Source organism: Scyliorhinus torazame, chromosome 4 (assembly GCF_047496885.1).
Source record: "Scyliorhinus torazame isolate Kashiwa2021f chromosome 4, sScyTor2.1, whole genome shotgun sequence".
Taxonomy (NCBI): Eukaryota; Metazoa; Chordata; class Chondrichthyes; order Carcharhiniformes; family Scyliorhinidae; genus Scyliorhinus; species Scyliorhinus torazame.
In genome coordinates this window covers 198,115,704-198,135,816 of record NC_092710.1, presented here as the reverse complement: position 1 = coordinate 198,135,816, position 20,113 = coordinate 198,115,704, and the positions used below count along the sequence as shown (strand labels likewise).

The window sequence follows — 20,113 nt, the reverse complement described above, 5'->3', positions numbered from 1 at the left end:
CTGTCCTCTGACTGGGTACGGTTTTGTCACACTTAATTTCATTTGATTATGTGGGCCTGGCTGCCATGGCTCCTGATTAAATCCAGCCCAGGATGTGGTTTTATCATTGTTAAACTGGAGAAAATTGCAGTTCATCCTGGACTGGATGCCAGACAAACAGTTTGACAAGTTGGAGGCAGTGGAGGGTTTGAGAGAGGTGGTGGAGAGGTAGAGTATGGTGTCATTAGTGTACCTGAGGAAAGTGACTCCATGCTTTTATATGTCACTGAGCAGCTGTCACTTCACTCTATTCGTCTCATGGAGTCTTTGTGCGCTACAATTTATTAAGCGTGCCTAAAAAGGACGATGGAGCTCAGGATCATTCCAGAATGCCTGAGGATCAGCCCCCACGCAGTGAGCGCGGCAGCAGCCTTCAAACACTGGCAGACTTGCTTCGAGGCCTACATCAGAACGACCACCGGCCGAGTCTCAGACGAACAAAAACTGCAGGTCCTGCACTCGAGGGTGAACACGGAGATTTTCACCCTCATTGAAGACACCGACGATTTCCAGACGGCATTCGCAGCACTCAGAAGTCTCTACGTTCGCCCAGTTAACCAAATCTACGCTCGCTACCAGCTCCCGACGAGACGGCAAGCTCCCGGAGAATCGATGGACGAATTCTACGCCGCGCTGCTGATGTTGGGACGAGCCTGCAGCTGCCCATCGGTGAACGCAAACGAACACACGGACATGTTAATGCGCGATGCTTTTGTGGCAGGTATGCAATCCTCCCAAATCCGCCAAAGACTTCTAGAAAAAGAGTCGCTAGGACTCTCAGAGGCACGGGCCCTAGCAGCCTCCCTAGACGTGGCTGCGCGTAATACCTGCGCCTACGGCCCCGACCGTGCGGCAGGCCATTGGGCCCCGTACGTACCCGTCGCGGCAAACCCCCTACCCCCCACCGGACACCCCACAGGCTTGCGCGGTCCAAACGCCGAGTCGCACCGCGTTATTTCTGCGGCCAGGCGAAACACCCCCGACAGCGCTGTCTGGCCCGCGCAGCCATCTGCAAAAGCTGCGGGAAAAAGGGCCATTATGCGGTTGTGTGCCGGTCCCGCGAGGTCGCCGCCGTCCTGGGAGCACAGGGAGCCCTGCAAGCAGTCTATGCGCCCCAACCCCCCCAGCACGCCATGTACGACCCGCAGGCGCAGCCGCTCTGGGTCCCGACCACCGCGGTCCCGGGAGAACTGGGAGCCCTGCACGCCGCCTACGCTCCCCAAACCCCCTCCCCGCAGCCCATGTATGACCCGCCGCCGGCGCTACCGCTTTGGGTCCCGGCCAACACTCTCCACGGAGAGGAGGGAGTTTTTCGCGTCCATAACGCCACCCTAACCCCCGTCCCGCGCCCCACGCCTGACCCGCCGGCGCCACCTACTTGGACCCCGACCACCGCTGTCCTCGGTGAGGGAGCTCCGCGCGGTCCTAGCGCCCGCGGTCCTAGCGCTCGCGGTGAGGGAGCTCCGCGCGGTCCTAGCGCTCGCGGTCCTAGCGCTCCCCAGCCCCCCCAACACACCATGTGCGACCCGCAGATGCCGCCATTTTGGGTCCCGACCACCGCGAGGGGAGGAGGGGCGCCGCCATCTTGGACCGCCCCAGACCTGTACGACGCATGGGGGCGGCCATTTTGTCCACCCCCGCCGCCATCTTGTGACCCCCCAGCCACGTGCGATGTATGGGGGCGGCCATTTTGTTCATCCCCGACGCCATCTTGGACGACAACAACGGACCCCACTCCACTACTACAACCACGGCTCGCTTCGATTACGCTCGATCAGGCTCGGCCCCGGACACTCCAGACGACGACGACGACAACGGTCCTAATAAACGGCCACGAGACGCCATGCCTAGTCAACTCCGGGAGCACGGAAAGCTTTATACACCCCGACACGGTAAGACGCTGTTCCTTGACCACCTATCCCAGCGCACAAAAGATTTGCCGAGCTGCAGGATCCCACTCCGTACAGATCCAGGGATTCTGCATAGTTACCCTTACGGTGCAGGGGAGGGAGTTCAAAAACTACAAACTTAACGTCCTTCCCCAACTCTGTGCCCCCACCTTGCTGGGATTAGATTTCCAATGTAATCTACAGAGCCTTACGTTCAAATTCGGCGGCCCCATACCCCCACTCACTATCTGCGGCCTCGCAACCCTCAAGGTGCAACCCCCGTCCTTGTTTGCGAACCTCACCCCGGATTGCAAACCCGTCGCCACTAGGAGCAGACGGTACAGCGCTCAGGACCGGACCTTCATTCGGTCCGAAGTCCAGCGGCTACTAAAGGAGGGCACAATCCAGGCCAGCAATAGTCCCTGGAGAGCGCAGGTGGTAGTAGTGAAGACAGGGGAGAAACAAAGGATGGTCATTGACTACAGCCAGACCATCAACAGGTACACACAACTAGACGCGTACCCTCTCCCCCGCATATCCGACATGGTCAATCGGATTGCCCAATATAAAGTCTTCTCCACCGTGGACCTCAAGTCCGCCTACCATCAACTCCCCATCCGCCCAAGTGACCGCAAGTACACAGCCTTCGAGGCAGACGAGCGATTATACCATTTCCTATGGGTCCCTTTTGGCGTCACAAACGGGGTCTCGGTCTTCCAACGGGAGATGGACCGAATGGTTGATCAACATGGGTTGCGGGCCACATTCCTGTATCTCGACAATGTAACCATCTGCGGCCACGATCAGCAGGACCACGACGCCAACCTCCAGAAATTCCTCCAGACCGCCAAAGCCTTGAACCTCACGTACAACGAGGACAAGTGCGTTTTTAGCACCGACCGTCTAGCCATTCTGGGCTACATAGTACGCAATGGGATAATAGGCCCCGACCCCGAACGTATGCGCGCACTCATGGAATTTCCCCTCCCGCACGGCCCAAAAGCCCTGAAACGCTGCTTGGGGTTCTTTTCGTACTACGCCCAGTGGGTCCCCCAGTACGCAGACAAGGCCCGTCCCCTAATACAGACCACGACCTTCCCTCTGTCGACAGAGGCTTGCCAGGCCTTCAGCCGCATCAAAGCGGATATCGCAAAGGCCACGATGCGCGCCATCGACGAGTCCCTCCCCTTCCAGGTCGAGAGCGACGCCTCCGACGTAGCTCTAGCAGCCACCCTTAACCAAGCGGGCAGACCCGTGGCCTTTTTCTCCCGAACCCTCCACGCCTCAGAAATCCGCCACTCCTCAGTGGAAAAGGAAGCCCAAGCCATAGTGGAAGCTGTGCGACATCGGAGGCATTACCTGGCCGGCAGGAGATTCACTCTCCTCACTGACCAACGGTCGGTAGCTTTCATGTTCGATAATGCACAGCGGGGCAAAATTAAAAATGACAAGATCTTAAGGTGGAGGATCGAGCTCTCCACCTTCAACTATGAGATCTTGTACCGTCCCGGAAAGCTGAACGAGCCGTCCGATGCCCTATCCCGCGGCACATGTGCCAACGCACAAATTAACCGCCTCCAAACCCTCCACGAGGACCTCTACCACCCGGGGGTCACTCGGTTTTACCACTTCATCAAGTCCCGCAATCTCCCATACTCTTTAGAGGAGGTCCGTACAGTCACAAGGGACTGCCACATCTGCGCGGAATGCAAGCCGCATTTTTTCAGGCCAGATGGAGCGCACCTGATTAAGGCTTCCCGCCCCTTTGAACGCCTCAGTCTCGATTTCAAAGGGCCCCTCCCCTCCACCGACCGCAACGCTTATTTTCTTAATGTAGTGGACGAATACTCCCGCTTCCCTTTTGCCATTCCCTGCTCTGACATGACCGCGGCCACAGTCATTAAAGCCCTGAACAGCATCTTCACACTGTTCGGTTACCCCGCATACGTCCACAGCGACAGGGGGTCCTCTTTCATGAGTGACGAGCTGCGCCAGTTCCTGCTCAGCAAGGGCATAGCCTCAAGCAGGACGACCAGCTACAACCCCCGGGGGAACGGGCAAGTAGAAAGGGAGAACGGCACGGTCTGGAAGGCCGTCCTACTGGCCCTACGGTCCAGGGATCTCCCAGTTTCACGGTGGCAGGAGGTCCTCCCGGACGCTCTCCATTCCATCCGGTCGTTATTATGTACGAGCACTAATCAAACGCCTCACGAGCGTCTCCTTGTCTTCCCTAGGAGGTCCTCCTCTGGAACGTCGCTGCCGACCTGGCTGGCGGCCCCAGGACCCATCCTGCTCCGAAAGCATGTGCGGGCACATAAGGCGGACCCGTTGGTCGAAAGGGTTCACCTCCTCCACGCAAACCCCCAGTACGCCTACGTGGAGTACCCCGACGGCCGACAGGACACGGTCTCCCTGCGGGATCTGGCGCCCGCCGGCAACACGCACACCCCCCCGACACCATCAACCCAACCCCCCCCCTTCCTGCCACCGCCGCACCCCGCGACCGCCCCCTTCCCAGGAGGATCGGTCCCCCTCCCTTTTGCACCGACAGCTGAAACCGTACGGCTCCTGGAGGCGACAACACTGGTACAAGCACCACCACCACCGCCGGGGCCGAGGCGATCGACACGGACGACCAGACCGCCCGACCGACTCGTGGCGTCGATGTAACACAAATATGGACTGTTCACAAGAACATTTTGCTTTTCTTCCTATACCCTCTATAAATAGTTGCAACAGGACGAAATTGTCCAATACTGTATTGCCATGTGAATGTTTTATCCTCCCAGGACCAGCCCTGTAAACCCTTACCACCATACGAAGCATCACCCCGCCGGGTTCATTTTTGACAAGGGGTGAATGTGGTAGTATGTATTGGGGGTCATGTGGGACTGGAAGCCCTAACGTCATTGGCTGACAGATCCCGGGTCCTGGTTGGCCGTTGACCTCAAGCTCCGCCCTGAAGGCGGAGTATAAGAAGCCGGAGTCTTCCCCCGCAGGCCAGTTTACTATCGAGCTGCTGGGGAACAGACACGCTTAATAAAGCCTCATCAACTTCACTCTATTCGTCTCATGGAGTCTTTGTGTGCTACACTGCATAAACTTGAGAAATAGAAGGGACCTATGATAGACACCTGGGTAAAGGTGTGAGAAGTGAAGCTATTATTAGATATGCTCAGGTTGTGATTGATCAGTAAGAATGGAACCAGTCGATGGCCCAATAGGTTCCACTGAGCTGAACATGAAGGAGAGACATTGGAGGTGCATTATGTGGTTGACCAATATATCAAAGGATGCACCGTCAGTCATCAAAATAGTTGTTGGGCCATTACTTAGGCTAATTTCAGTGCTGAGCCACTGGCGGGAACTTGATAGGAGAGATTCAAACATGGAGTTGTGCAAAAGCGAAGCATGGATTTAAAAAGCAACAGCATGTTCAAGGACTGTGGACAGGAAGTGAACATTGGAGTAATCTTTTGCAGGTAGAGGCATCAAGAGTGGGGTTGAGAAGGTCAATGAAAACCAAGGTTTGGAAATGGAGAGGGATAGAATTTTCTCAGGAGGAAAGGAACTATTTACAACATCAGCTAGTTTGGTGGAAAGCAAATTGGGTAATTGATAGTGACCAAGGGAGCAAAAATCATGGAAAAAGTGAGCATGAATAGGAAATTAGGGAAGATAGGAGAGAAATTCGAGAAGGACACAGGACCAGGGAAAAGACAGGGGAGAATTTGAGGGAAGTTAAGGGTAGATAAAGAAGGGGAGAGTGGTTTAAGGGTATGATTGAGAGTGGATAAAAGGAGTCCTTGCTTCCCAGATGATTGCAGAATAATGCCAGTTGTGATATTGGAGACAGAGGCCTGGGAGTACTTGCTGGGTCCCACAAGGCCTCGTAATGGAAGAATAATCCAACTGTACACCAGATATGGTAACACATGAATCCCTTGAACTTGAGGGAATAAAGATTTGACTATCCCTATGGTAATGGGTGGCACGGTAGCACAGTGGTTAGCACTGTCGCTTCACAGCTCCAGGGTCCCAGGTTCGATTCCCGGCTTGGGTTACTGTCTTTGAGGAGTCTGCACGTTCTCCCCGTGTCTGCATGGGTTTCCTCCGGGTGCTCTGGTTTCCTCCAACACTCCAAAGACATGCAGGTTAGGTGAATTGGCTATGCTAAATTGCCCTTCGTGCCCAAAGAGGTGGACAGGGTTGCTGGGTTACGGGTATGGGGTGGAGATGTGGGCTTAAGTGGGGTGCTCTTTCCAAGGGCCGGTGCAGACTCGATGGGCCTCCTTCTGCACTGTAAATTCTATGTCTATGCCTAATGCTAGGGCCTGAATTTTTGTAAAGGTGGAGAGGATCTTCAGCATAGCCAAAATGAGGCTGGAGACCTGACTCCAGAACTTCCACCCCCAAACCTGGCACCCGCCATTTTTGCCAGGTTGGATGAATTGTCGTTATATGTCTGATTTAGTTATGTTTCAGGTCAATGGTAATCCCCAGGATGTTGATAGTGGGGATTTCAGTGATGGTAAAGCAGTTTAATGTCAAGGGGGATGGTTAGAGTCTCTCTTGTTGGAGATGATCATTGCCTGGCACATGTGTGGTATAAATGTTACTTAGTACTTATCAGCCCAAGCCCGAATGTTGTCCAGGTCTTGTGGCGTATTGACATGGACTGCTTCATTATATGGAAAGCCAGGGAAGGTACTGAACATTTTGCAATCATCAATCAACATCACCAATTTAGGCATAACGGTAAGGTAATTGATGAAGCAGCTGAAAATAATTGGGCCTAGGAAACTACCCTGAGGAACTCCTGCAGTGATGTCCTGGGGCTGAACTGATTAGGCACTAACAACCACAAACATCTTCCTTTGTGCCAGGTATGACGCCAACCAATGGAGAGCTTTCATCCTGATTCTTGATAACTTAGATGTTAATGGGGCTCCTCAATGTCACACTTGGTCAAATGCTGCCTTTATGTCAAGGGCAGTTACTCTCACCTCCCATTTTGTGTTCAGCTCTTTTATCCATGTTTGGACCAAGGCTGTAATGAGATCAGCAGCTGATTGGTCTTCGAGAAACTCAAACTGGACATCGGTGAACAGCTTGTTGCTGTGTAATTGCCATTTGACAGTACTATCAATGTCATCTTCCATCACTTTGCTTAACGTCACTGATGGGGTGGTAATTGGCCAGATTTCATTTGTTTTGCCTTTTGTGGACAGAAAATTCCTGGGCAGTTTTCCACATTGCCAGATAGATGCCAGTGTAGTAGCTGTACAGAATGGTTAAGAATGCAGCATGGGGCAGCATGGTGGTGCAGTGGTAGCACTGCAGTCTCACGGTGCCGAGATCCCAGGTTCGCTCCCGGCTCTGGGTCACTGTCCGTGTGGAGTTTGCACATTCTCCCAGTGTTTGCTTGGGTTTCACCCCCATAACCCAAAGACGTGCAAGGTAGGTGAATTGAACCGCTAAATTGCCCCTTAATTGGAAAAAATGAATTGGGTACTCTAAATTTAAAAAGAAAAGAATGCAGCATGCTCTGGGCACAAGTCTTCAGTTCTAGTGCTGGGATGTTGTCAGCCCCATAGCCTTTACAGCCTTCAGATGTTATTTTGGTGTCACATGGAGTGAATTGAATTGGGTGCTGCAGGGGACCTCCGAGGAGGCCAAGGTGGATCATCCACTCAGCACTTCTACGTGAAGGTTGTTGCAAATCGTTCAGCATTGTCTTTTGAACTAATTTGTTGGGGCCCCCCCATTATTGAAGATGGGAATTTTTGTGGAGCCTCTTCCTGTTAGCGGTTTAATTTTCCATCATCATTCAAGACTAGATATGGTAGGGCTACAGAGCTTTGATCCGATCCATTGGTTGTGTGATTGTTTAGCTCTGCCTGTTGCATGCTACCCCTGCTGTTTGACATACCTAGCAAATCAGGTTGGTACTCATTTTTTGGTATGCCTGGTGTTTGCTGTCCTGCATTGCTCATTGTACCAGGATTGTTCTGCTGGCTTGATATAATGGTAGGGAGAGAGCCATGATGTTACGGACACTGGTTGAATACAATTCTCCTGATTGACCACAGCACCTTATAAATGCCCAGTTCACTTCCGGTTGCGGCTATGCGAAGCTAAATTGCACATTCAGCAGCTCCCGCAAAAAATTGACTTTTGGGCTCTTGTCAGGGCCCCCAACTGAATTTTTTTGACGTTTCCCGCTGTGGGAAGGAGAGTACAATAGTTCCCCGACAGTATATGGCTTTTACCAGGAGCGGGGCGACTAAAAAAGGTGGTGGTGGAACCGAAGAAGGTGCGAGGGAAGAAGAACAAAATGGCGGCGGGCGGAGACCAGGCAGCGTGGATGCAGTGGGCGCAGATCAGGCAGCGTGGATGCAGTGGGCGCAGGAGCAACAGGAGGTTATCCAGCACTGCTTTAGGGAGGTTAAAGCGGACCTGCTTGAGCCGATGAAGGTTTCCATCGATAAGCTGCTGGAGACACAGACGGCCCAGGGGGTGGCGATCCGCGAGGCCCAACAAAAGATCTCCGACAACGAGGACGAGACCTTAGGCCTGGCGGTAAAAGTGGAGGCGCACCACAAGAAATGGCAGGAGCGGTTCGAGGAGATGGAGAATCGGTCAAGGCGGAAGAACTTGCGGATTCTGGGCCTCCTAGAGGGGCTGGAGGGGCCAGGCGTGGGGGCCTATGTGGTCACCATGTTGAACTCGCTGATGGGAGCGGAGTCCTTCCAGGGGCCCCTGGAGCTGGAAGGGGCCCATAGAGTGTTGGCGAGGAGGCCCAAGGCTAACGAGCCTCCGCGGGCGGTGCTGGTGCGGTTTCATCGGTTCACTGATCGGGAGTGTGTGCTCAGGCGGGCCAAGAAGGAGAGGAGCAGCAGGTGGGAGAACGCGGAGGTTCGAATATACCAGGACTGGAGTGCGGACGTGGCGAAGAGGAGGGCCGGGTACAATCGAGCGAAGGCGTTGCTGCACAGGAAGGGGGTGAAGTTTGGCATGTTGCAGCCAGCACGACTGTGGGTCACCTACAAGGTCCGGCACCATTATTTTGAGTCTCCGGAGGAGGTGTGGGCCTTTGTTCAGGCCGAGAAGTTGGACACAGATTGAGGGTCGGGATGGGCGTTTGGGGATTGCGGTTGATATGTTACTTTTTGAGGGAGGTCCTTTGCGTTTTTTTTTCTTTCTGGTTTGGTGTGGGTGGTTGGGGTGGGTTAGGCACTGTTTTGGTTGGGTTGGTTGGGGGGGGCTCTTGGAACAGGGGTGGGTGGCCGGCAGTGTGATGGGGCCCCGAGGGGGAGGGGAGGGCCTGTAAAAGGAGCTGCGTCAGAGGTGGCGGGGGCGGGTAGGTGGTAAGCGTGGGCTTTTTCCACGCTGAAGATTGGAGGGGGCGGGGCCGGGGCGGGGAAGCGAGGGTTGTTTCCCGTGCTTGGGATGGAAGGGGGAGGTGGAGAGCCTGCGGATGGGGAATGGAAGAGGAGGGTGTGTCACACAATGGGAGGAGTCGAAGGAGAGGCGGGAGTGGCCGGGGTCAGCTGCCTTGCGGAAGTGCAATGGGAGGAGTAAACCAGTTAGGAGGGGTCCTAGTGGGGGGAGGGGGGGGGGTTTATTGAGTTGCTACTGCTATGGTTAAGGGGGATCTGGAGCGAGGGGGGGGGGGGGGTCGAGACGGGGTTCTGCCGCCGTGGGGAACGGGCCGGGCATGGGGTGCAGGCGCGTGGCTGGGCGAGGAGGGGTTTTGACTAGTCGGCGGGGGAGGGGGCGAGGAGCCCCCTGATCCGGCTGATAACCTGGAATGTAAGGGGACTGAACGGGCCTGTCAAGCGGGCCCGCGTGTTCGCGCTCCTGAAGGGGCAGAAGGCGGATGTGGTCATGCTCCAGGAGACACACCTGAAGGTGGCCGACCAGGTACGATTGAGGAAAGGGTGGGTAGCTCAGGTGTTTCATTTGGGGCTGGATGCCAAAAATCGAGGGGTGGCGATCTTGGTTGGAAAGAAGTTGTCGTTCGAGACGTCGAGCATTGTGGCAGACAATGGCGGTAGGTACGTGATGGTTAGTGGTAAGCTGCAAGGGGAGAGGGTGGTACTGGTCAATGTGTATGCACGAACTGGGACGATGCGGGTTTTATGCGGCGCATGTTGGGTCAGATCCCAGATATGTAAGTGGGGAGCCTGATAATGGGGGCAGACTTTAACACGGTGTTGGATCCGGCACTGGATCGCTCCAGGTCTAGGACGGGTAGGAAGCACTAAGGTGCTGAGGCGGTTTATGGACCAGATGGGAGGGGTCGACCCTTGGAGATTTGCAAGGCCGGGGGAATTTTCATTCTTCTCACACGTCCATAAGGCTTATTCCCAGATCAACTTTTTCATTTTGAGTAGGGCGCTGATAGCAAGAGTAGAGGATACGGAGTACTCGGCGATAGCCATTTCGGATCACGCCCCGCATTCGGTGGACTTAGAGCCTGGGGAGGAGAGGGACCAGCGCCTGTTGTGGTGTTTGGAGGTGGGCTGTTGGCGGACGAGGAGGTGAGTGAGCGGGTCCGAGGAAGCATAGAGAGGTACCTGGAGGCCAACGATAACGGGGAGGTCCGAGTGGGGATGGTATGGGAGGCGCTGAAGGCAGTGGTTAGGGGAGAGCTGATCTCCATTAGGGCCCACAAGGAGAGGAGGGAGCAGAGGGAGAGGGAAAGGCTGGTGGGGGAGATGGTGAGGATACACAGGAGGTATGCGGAGGTGCCCGAGGAAGGATTGTTGAGGAAGAGGCGCAGCCTCCAGGCCGAATTCGACCTGGTGACCACCAGGAAGGCGGAGGTGCAGTGGAGGAAGGCCCAGCGGGCGATTTGAGTGTATGGGGAAAAGGCAAGCCGGATGCTGGTGCATCAGCTTCGGAAGCGGGACGCAGCTAGGGAGATCGGGGGAGTGAAGGACAGCGGAGGGAGTGTGGTGCGGAGTGGGGTTGGCATCAGTGGGGTCTTCAGGGAATTTAATGAGGAATTGTATCGGTCCGAGCCTCCACTGGAGGAAGGAGGGATGGGCCGCTTTCTGGACCAATTGAGGTTTCCGGAAGGTGGAGGAGGGACTGGTGGCGGGATTGGGGGCCCCAATTGGGTTGGAGGAGCTGACCAAAGGGATAGGAAGCATGCAGGCGGGGAAGGCACCGGGGCCGGACGGTTTCCCAGTCGAATTCTATAAAAAATATATGGACCTGTTGGGCCCGTTGCTAGTTAGGACCTTTAATGAGGCAAGGGACGGAGGGGCTTTGCCCCCGACGATGTCCCGGGCACTGATCTCCTTGATCCTGAAGCGGGACAAGGATCCCATGCAGTGTGGGTCTAACAGGCCGATTTCGTTGCTAAACGTAGATGCCAAGGTGCTGGCGAAGGTCTTAGCCACGAGGATTGAGGATTGTGTGCCGCAGGTCATCCACGAAGACCAGACTGGGTTCGTGAAGGGGAGGCAGTTGAACGCGAATGTGCGGAGGCTTCTGATGCCGGCGAGGGAAGGGGAGGCGGAGATAGTGGTGGCGTTGGACGCTGAGAAAGCCTTCGATAGGGTAGAGTGGGGGTACATGTTGGAGGTGCTGAAGAGATTTGGGTTTGGGGAGGGGTTTATCAGGTGGATCAGGCTGTTGTATGAGGTCCCGATGGCGAGTGTGGCCACGAACAGAAGGAGGTCTGAGTACTTTCGGTTGCACCGAGGGACGAGGCAGGGGTGTCCCCTGTCCCCCCTGCTCTTCACACTGGCGATTGAACCCCTGGCTATGGCACTGAGGGAGTCAAGGAACTGGAGGATGTTTGCGCAGGGTGGGGAGGAGCATAGGGTCTCGCTCTATGCGGACGACTTGCTGTTATATGTGGCGGACCCGGTGGTGGGAATGCCGGAGGTAATGAGGATCCTCAGGGAATTCGGGGATTTCTCTGGGTACAAGCTCAACATGGGGAAGAGCGAGCTGTTTGTGGTTCACCCAGGAGACCAGGAGAGGGGGATTGGCGAGCTCCCACTAAAAAGGGCGGAGAGGAGCTTCAGGTATTTGGGGGTCCAGGTGGCCAGGAGCTGGGGGGCCCTGCACAGGCTTAACTTTACAAGGCTGGTGGAGCAAATGGAGGAGTTCAAGAGGTGGGACGCGTTGCCGCTGTCCTTGGCGGGTAGGGTGCAGTCAGAAAAAATGACGGTGCTCCCAAGGTTTTTGTTCCTGTTCCAGTGCATCCCCGTGTTTATCCCGAAGGCCTTTTTTCAGGCGGGTTAACAGGAGTATAATGGGGTTTGTGTGGGCGCGAGGGACTCAGAGGGTGAGAAGGGTGTTCCTGGAGCGGAGTAGAGATTGGGGGGGGGGGGGCTGGTGCTGCCCATCCTCTGTGGGTACTACTGGGCTGCCAATGCGACGATGGTGCGCAAGTGGGTGATGGAGGGGGAGGGGGCTGCATGGAAGAGGCTGGAGACGTCATTCTGTATGGGTATGAGTCTGGGGGCGCAGGCAACGGCGCCGCTGCCGCTCCCTCCAAGGTGGTATACCACAGGCCCGGTAGTGGCGGCTGCCCTCAAAATCTGGGGGCAGTGGAGGCGGCACAGGGGGGGGGGGGCCTCGGTGTGGACCCCAATATGGGGGAACCACCGGTTTATCCCAGGGAGGACAGATGGAGGGTTTTCGGAGTGGCACAGGATAGGGCTACGAAGGTTGGGAGACCTGTTTGTGGACGGGAAGTTCACGAGCCTGGGTGAGCTGGAGGAGACGTACGGGCTCCCCGCGGGGAACACCTTCAGGTACTTCCAGGTAAGGGCGTTGGAAGGTGGTGGAATTCCCGCGGCTACTGCCACACACAGTACAGGCCAGGGTGCTCTCCCGGGAGGGGGGGGGGGAAGATCTCGGAAACTTACCAGGTGATGCAGGAGGAGGAGGAGGCCTCGGTGGTGGAGTTGAAAGGTAAGTGGGAGGAGGAGTTGGGGGAGGAGATAGAGGAGGGGACGTGGGCAGATGCCCTTGGGAGGGTGAACTCTTCTTCTTCGTGCGCGAGGCTCAGCCTCTTACATTTTAAGGTGCTGCACAGGGCACACATGACCGGGACAAGGATGAGCCATTTTTTTGTGGGTGAGGACAGGTGTGTTCGGTGCTCAGGGAGCCCAGCAAATCACACCCATATGTTCTGGGCATGCCCAGCGCTGGAGGAATTTTGGAAGGGCGTAACGAGGACGGTGTCGGGGGTGGTAGGATCCAGGGTCAAACCGGGCTGGGGGCTCGCAATATTTGGTGTGGCAGAGGAGCCGGGAGTGCAGGAGGCGAAAGAGGCCGGTATTCTGACCTTTGCGTCCCTGGTAGCCCGGCGGAGGATTCTTCTTCAGTGGCAGGACACGAGGCCCCCAAGCGTGGAATCCTGGATCAACGATATGGCGAAGTTTATGAAGTTGGAGAGGGTGAAATTCGCCTTGAGAGGGTCGGTACAAGGGTTCTTCAGGCGGTGGCAACCGTTCTTAGACTTCCTGGCAGAACGGTAGACATTGGTCAATGGCAGGTTTAAGGGGGGGGGGGGTTTAATTTCTTTTTGTTTGTTTACACTGGGGGATCTGAGGGGGTGTATATATTTACTATGTTGGCTTTGTGTTAAGTCGGGGTATTAATTTATTATTCATGTACAGGGGGGAGGGAGGTATGGAGGGTTGTTGTTTTTTTTTTTTGACTGTTTTGTATTTAACCCTGTTGGATTCCTTTTGCATTTTGTTATTGATATTCTGTGAAAACCTTAATAAAACTTATTTTTTTTAAAAAAAGCCCAGTTCTGAGCTGTTAAATCTGTTCTGAATCTATCCTATTTAGCACAATGGTAGAGCCACTTAACGTGATGGAAAGATCGCTTCTTGGCCTTTTGGCTAACGTTGAGTGTGAGATCAGGTGTAATGCCTGGATCTGTTATGTCTCTCTTGTGGGAACCATGAATTGGATTCAACATGATGGAGAATATCCTCAGTGCAATTATGGCACTTAATCTCCATAAGGACTGTGTGGTGGCCACTTCAACCAATACCGTTATGGACAGATGCATCAGTGACTGGTAGATTGATAAGCGTACCTGGGGATGATTCCATGAGCATGACTATGTCAGCCTGTTGCTTGACTATTCTGTAGGGCAGCTCTCCGAATTTTGGCATTCGTCCCCTGATGATAGTAAGGAAAACCTTGCAGGACTGAATGGGCATGGTGTGTCATTGTCATTTCTAGAGCCTAGGTCGACAATGGGTGGCCTCTCCGGTTTTATTCAACTTTGACCTTTTTTGTAGTGGTTTGGTAGAAATGAATGGTTTTCTCGACCAGGAAGAGGATACTTAAGAGTCACATGTAGGCCAGATCAGGTATGGATGGCAGGTTTCCTTCCCCAAAAGTGAATCAGATTTCTTATTGAAACGATCTAATTGTTTCATAGATCATAGAATTTACAGTGCAGAAGATGGCCATTCGGCCCATCGAGTCTGCACCGGCTCTTGGAAAGAGCACTCTACCCAAGCCCACACCACCCTATCCCCATAACCCAGTAAACCCACTCAACCAACACTAAGGGCAATTTTGGACACTAAGGGCAATTTAGCATGGCCAATCCACCTAACCTGCACATCTTTGGACTGTGGGAGGAAACTGGAGCACCCGGTGGAAACCCACGCACACGGGGAGAACATGCAGACTCCGCACAGACAGTGATCCAGCCAGGAATCGAACCTGGGACCCTGGAGCTGTGAAGAAATTGTGCTAACCACTATGCTACCGTGCTGCCCTGGTTTCATTGCCATCATTACTGAGACTCACTTTTTAAAAAAAATTCCCAGAAGAATTAATCAATTTTAAATTCCAACAGGCCCTGTGGTGGGTTTTGATTCCAAATCATTAGCCTGGGTTGATGGATAATTAGTCCAAGAACGTTACTATGACACCACCCTCCAAGAGTGCAGTCACGGGTCACATTCCTTTTTCAATTGATACAACCAAATAAAACCGATTAATTGATTATTCATTCACCTGCTGTTTGTAGGACTTCGCGGTGTGCAATTAGTTAGTTTTAAAGCATTTTTGGACATCCTGTGATAAGCCACTATCCAACTGGAAATTCTTTCTTTAGCTCAAAAACTGAAGGACTGTGGCGGGAATAAGTATGTATCATATATTCTTATGGTGTAAAGTGATGACACTTCAAAAGAAGATTGAAGGTTAAGACTGAGGATAAAGCATTTTGGAGCATCAGGTGGTTGTGAGAAGGGCGATACAAATGCACTATCAGTCACTAAATCAACTTTATGTTAAACTGCCAAAGTTCATCTGGGACATTGATGCATTTAATCTTTTAATTAATTTAATCTCCGACTCAAACAATAATTGATTATAATACATTTCACAAATTTAATGAATATCTAAGTTTTGTAGTCTACCTGTTTCTACTGTTTCTATTTTGACAAGCTAAATGTTGAATATTTAAATTATCCACAATATCATTTAAAACCTGGTAACATTCCTCCAAGTACAGTTTGAAATGTAAAATTCTATGAAGGTCATTTTTTTTCTGTGTAACTACCTTACTCATTAGAGCTAAATTAATGTGTTAACCAGCTGAATAATTTAAAATTTCCCTTATTTAATACTATACAGCGGCTGTACAATTTGTAAAATGCTGTAGGGGTATCAAAAAAAGGAATGGATTGTACGAACTAAACTCCTGTACCTTTTGAATACACACATGTAATAAGTTAGATATGCAATTGTTAGTCATTCCCAATAGCAGTTAGTGCAGTAATGCTTCAAGACAGGAAGAGGTGGGTGTTGTAAAGTGAGTCAATAAAACAGTCATCACTTTGCATCAATACAAGATTTTGCATAAATCAGTGAATGAATCAGAACAGACTGCGTCAAACTCTATTACTGACTGTACTTGGTAGACTTGAATGTCCATAAGTTTTTTAAAAAATCTATCATTTTGTGATTGATAGCTTTCAACTTGCCTTTCTGTCCAACTTGCTTTCTCTGTTGTTAAAATTTTTTGGCTTGCTGAGTAAGTTATGCAGACCTCTTTACCATGTTCAGTTTTCAAATATCTACATGTAACTGTCCACCCGTGATCTTATGCCCTTTGTCCATTGTTTAGGTTTGTCTTTACGTGTTGGATCTTTCTGCTTCTGCAGCTAAGCTGTCTTTCACAGTCTGCTGTCCAGGATCAGTTAATAGGTAACTCGAGTTCTAAGTGATTAAATAGCTTGAATACTTGCTTCCCTGTGCTCACACCGACTATGATCTGTTGGTGGTGGCTCAATGAATGTTCAGTAGAAATGGGAATCTATTAGCAATCTTATCTCAACCTCCCTCCTTACTCAAACTGAATCACACAAGACAAGTCTCGACTTAAAAACTCTTTTGCAGCTCTTCCTGCCTGTGGCACACGGAGCTGGAAACAAGCCGTCTGCTTCAAAGCAAACCAGGGGTTTGTTCCACGAAGATCATAAGAAAAAAAGGGTCAAGTCTGTTTGGACATAATTACACTTCATCAAAAGAAGCTTTCTTCATCTCCCATGCGTGAAAAGCCTGCAAGCAGTTAGTCTCTTTTTTTGGAAAGAAAAAAATGCTTTTTGGGAAGCCAGCCAAGAGAAAAGCAAAACAGTAAAACTGGGTACACCACTCCTTTGTGATTTCTTTGAACTTTAAAACAACTTTTTCAGGTACATGGTTTATGTGCTTACATTCTGTGTTGCCTCAAGAGTCCTTTGGTTAATACTTTTTTTTGATATCGAAAACAACGAAGACTTGGCACCCAATATGAGTTTTAGAAACCCCCTTTTTTCTCCCTTTTCGCAAAGGATTAATTTTAGAAAAGTTGTTGGCTTGTAAGAGAAATCCTTCCGGCCATTAAAAGTATGTCTGTTTCAAGCAAAAAAAGAAAAAGCTGATCTACAAAGGATTAAGCTGAAAGGAGATCTGTCACTTCCCTCAATTTTGTTTTTCAGGAGAATAAGTAGTGCTTGCAAAGATTCTGACATCTTTGAATATCAAAATACTTATACATTTCTGCAAAGGGCACCTGGAAAAGGTTCTTGCAACTCTGTTGAACGTTTGCAGCTTGTTGAAAGGCGACTAGTGAAGTTCAGGCGAACACAGGAGAGGAGTGAAAAAAACAGGAGAGCGAATGCCCAAAATACTGAAAAGTTGACAGGATAAATAAACAGATTGAAAAGAACATGACAAAATGTAACATTTCAGCAGAAAGTATTAGATACATAGACCCCATAGTCATTATTTAACATCAGATGTAGCTAACTCTTGTTAACAATCATTACTGTACCAGCATAAATACAGGATGGTGTCATATTCCCGTGCCTGGGAAATACTGCACTGGGACCACACACACACACACACACACACATATATATATATATATATATATAATATATACGTATTACACACACAGAGGTAAAATGCCCACGAATTTAAGTTAGGTAAATTACTATACCCCTTCCACTCCGACCCACGAAGCGCAAATCATTGAAACGGGCCACTTGGTTTTTCATTACTGCCGAGGCGTTGCGGAGTTCGGCCGAATAATTCTCATCATTGCCGGCCATGACAGTGACCACAGTGCCGTCAGGAACATCCCCCAAGGCTACCACCTGTCAGAGAACAACACACCATTAGTAGTGTCCTAGCTACTGTCACCGGGGAGCTGCCTCACTCGAAGACCTCGAGGGTTAGGGTTAGTTAGCACCAAGTTTAAACTGTCCCTGAACAACTTAATAAAGATGGGTATTGTCCAGTCTTGTTTCTAAATGGTTGATTTGTTTCAATTACCCAAATACGTTTCAAACTAAAAATAATAATAAATGTGTTGACTTAACCATATTTTATTGTGCAAAGCAAAGAACTGTTGTTGTGGTTTGCAGGAATGTGTGAACATTTCCCCAGCTGTGCCTTTCGCAACCTCCTGATCATTACGGTATCGCATGTAGGCAATTAATTTCAAACGCACATTATGCTCTTTAGAAAGCGTTGGACTGATCCGGTGTTCCCAATAAGTTACTGTCACCGAAGTTACTTTATTTACAATTACTTGATGTTTGTTGTTCAATATTTTATGTGACAATTGTTAAACGCTCAAAATTCACTTCAAGAGTTGCTCACACTTTCCTCTGACATAGGTGTACATGAATAGCTCAATGTTATGTGCCATATGCAACAGCGGGGAAAATGCTGCGTATTCACTAGTTTACAGTCTAACTCTGTTGAAATACAAACTACATCTTCAGAAAGTTGCTAATGCATTAATCTTAACAAACTAAAATGTTATAAATTCGCATAAAGTGGTTTGATGACTACAAATGTTCAACTTTAAAGCGGCAATTATACATCTTTATACATGTCAGGATGCCGACAATACAAGGCTTCACTTTTACACAGTAGTAACTGCTCGATACATTTTTCCAACATTCCAACATACTCTGCATGTACTGGGGAAAAAAAGACAGTTTTTACCTTGAATGCCACAGGCAGGGTTTTATTACACCTCCAGTGGGACGGTAGGACAGAGCAGAGGAAGTTGGGGCTGTCAGTCCGGACCAACTCTGCCGGGTGATCGGCAATGATATCCACCATGGTTCGGTTCTCATGGGGCCGGATCAGAGACCTGCCGAGTGCCGATGTTCCCACTCCGGGCCCGGGTTCCTGGTGAGGGATCATCCCGCTCACATCGCTCATCTTTCCCGATGCTGGTAATGTGGTGGACGGAGGAGTAAAGCGCCGGCTCGTAGTGGGATCTACGGGAATACGCATCACAACACTTTGATTAGGGGCTTACAATAGCCACAAAGTCAATCTGTCCAATTAATGCCAGTTATTGTCACTCAATCCAATCCAGTCCAGTTTCTTTATTTTTTTCGCCTTCTCTCCTTTTAAATAATGAACTGTTTTCTTTTTCAGGAAAGTCACTTGTTCCTCCTGTAGCTATTAATATATTCCAAATGCCTGTCTTTGGGGAGAAAAATTCTAATCCAACTTGTGGTCAAGGCGATCAAGAGGGGGAAAAGCCACAATTTCCAACTGGTGGTTTCACGGAGGTTGGGATTATAAAGCAAGTTTGTGGTCATGAAAAAAGTGAGAGATGATGAGACATCAAAGAGCACGTGGTAGCTGTAGGGGTCATACACGACTTAAAAATACTCCGTATTCCCTTGTAAAACGAGAGGTCGAGGCGATCACGATGGTATTTTCCAAATCCGATTCTTATCCGAAATATATACATAAATATCTCTCCTGCTCCTCGCTGATGGAGGAATAATTTTCAAAAACGGCTGTAGATTGCACACTAAAACATTTTCTTGAATGAATGGAAGTTATAAAGCGTCCCCCCAGAGTAAGGCTTTGCTAAAAAAAGGCTCTATTAAAATCATTTACATATCCAATCGTAAAAAAGTGCAAACGCCTACTTGTTATGGTCTGAGCCTATCAAAGCCCTCAGATGGTTTCTTCACAGTTTATTTCCTCAAAAAGTGTTAGGAGGCTGCCGACTTCCAGTTTCTGTTGTGGTTTTAGTTAAATCTTGCTGCTGAGTTCATAGCGATGATGTGTGTTCAAATGTTTGCAAAACACTGTAAATGGCTTCTAAATGCGACTCGCTGCCGGAGTATAAACGTGCGCAATAGTGCTACTGTCGGTAAATTTTATTAAAATTATTTACAATACATGAGGGAGGGAGAGTGCACAAGCGCACTGAGTTTGGAACGAATCAAATCCCAAACTGTTAAACTATTACTGTAAATTAGTGGTAAACCCAACAATAACTTTCAAGTGTACAAATGCTACTTGAATTTGAGTGAGGAAGCAATTATTTAGCCAGCCAGTAATCTGGCACTGGCATCACTCTTGTTAACCCAACTTCAAACGAAGTGCTTTTTCAGAAGTATTCATCAAAGAGACATGATGTATTGCATATAACATTATGGCAAAACATTATATTAGATAAACTTATTACACCAAATGACTAATAAAAATAGGGCATTACGCTTCCATCCAGATAACTATACATCCAGTCAGGTTTATCTGCAATATTATCCTGTTCGGCGGGAGCAATGTTGCAGGTTCCTTACACAATAACGAGCAGCATTATTGACGCAACACCCAGCACTGCCAAGCCATTCTGCTTAATATAGATT

General features: G+C 50.4%; 1 protein-coding gene across 6 annotated transcripts in view; it reads right to left on the bottom strand.

Annotated features, from left to right (window-relative positions):
* Nucleotides 1-20,113, bottom strand: part of LOC140410681 (runt-related transcription factor 2-like) — a 257,444-nt gene that overhangs the window by 155,107 nt on the left and 82,224 nt on the right. For 5 of the 6 annotated variants that reach the window (XM_072499075.1, XM_072499069.1, XM_072499071.1 and 2 more), the window contains 2 exons: nucleotides 18,438-18,718; nucleotides 17,422-17,578 (listed from right to left, as the gene is read on the bottom strand). In XM_072499075.1, coding sequence (XP_072355176.1) covers nucleotides 17,422-17,578; nucleotides 18,438-18,718 — 438 coding nt within the window. Of the gene's footprint in view, nucleotides 1-17,421; nucleotides 17,579-18,437; nucleotides 20,109-20,113 lie in introns of those variants that run through there. The other variant, XM_072499074.1, reaches the window with a different exon arrangement.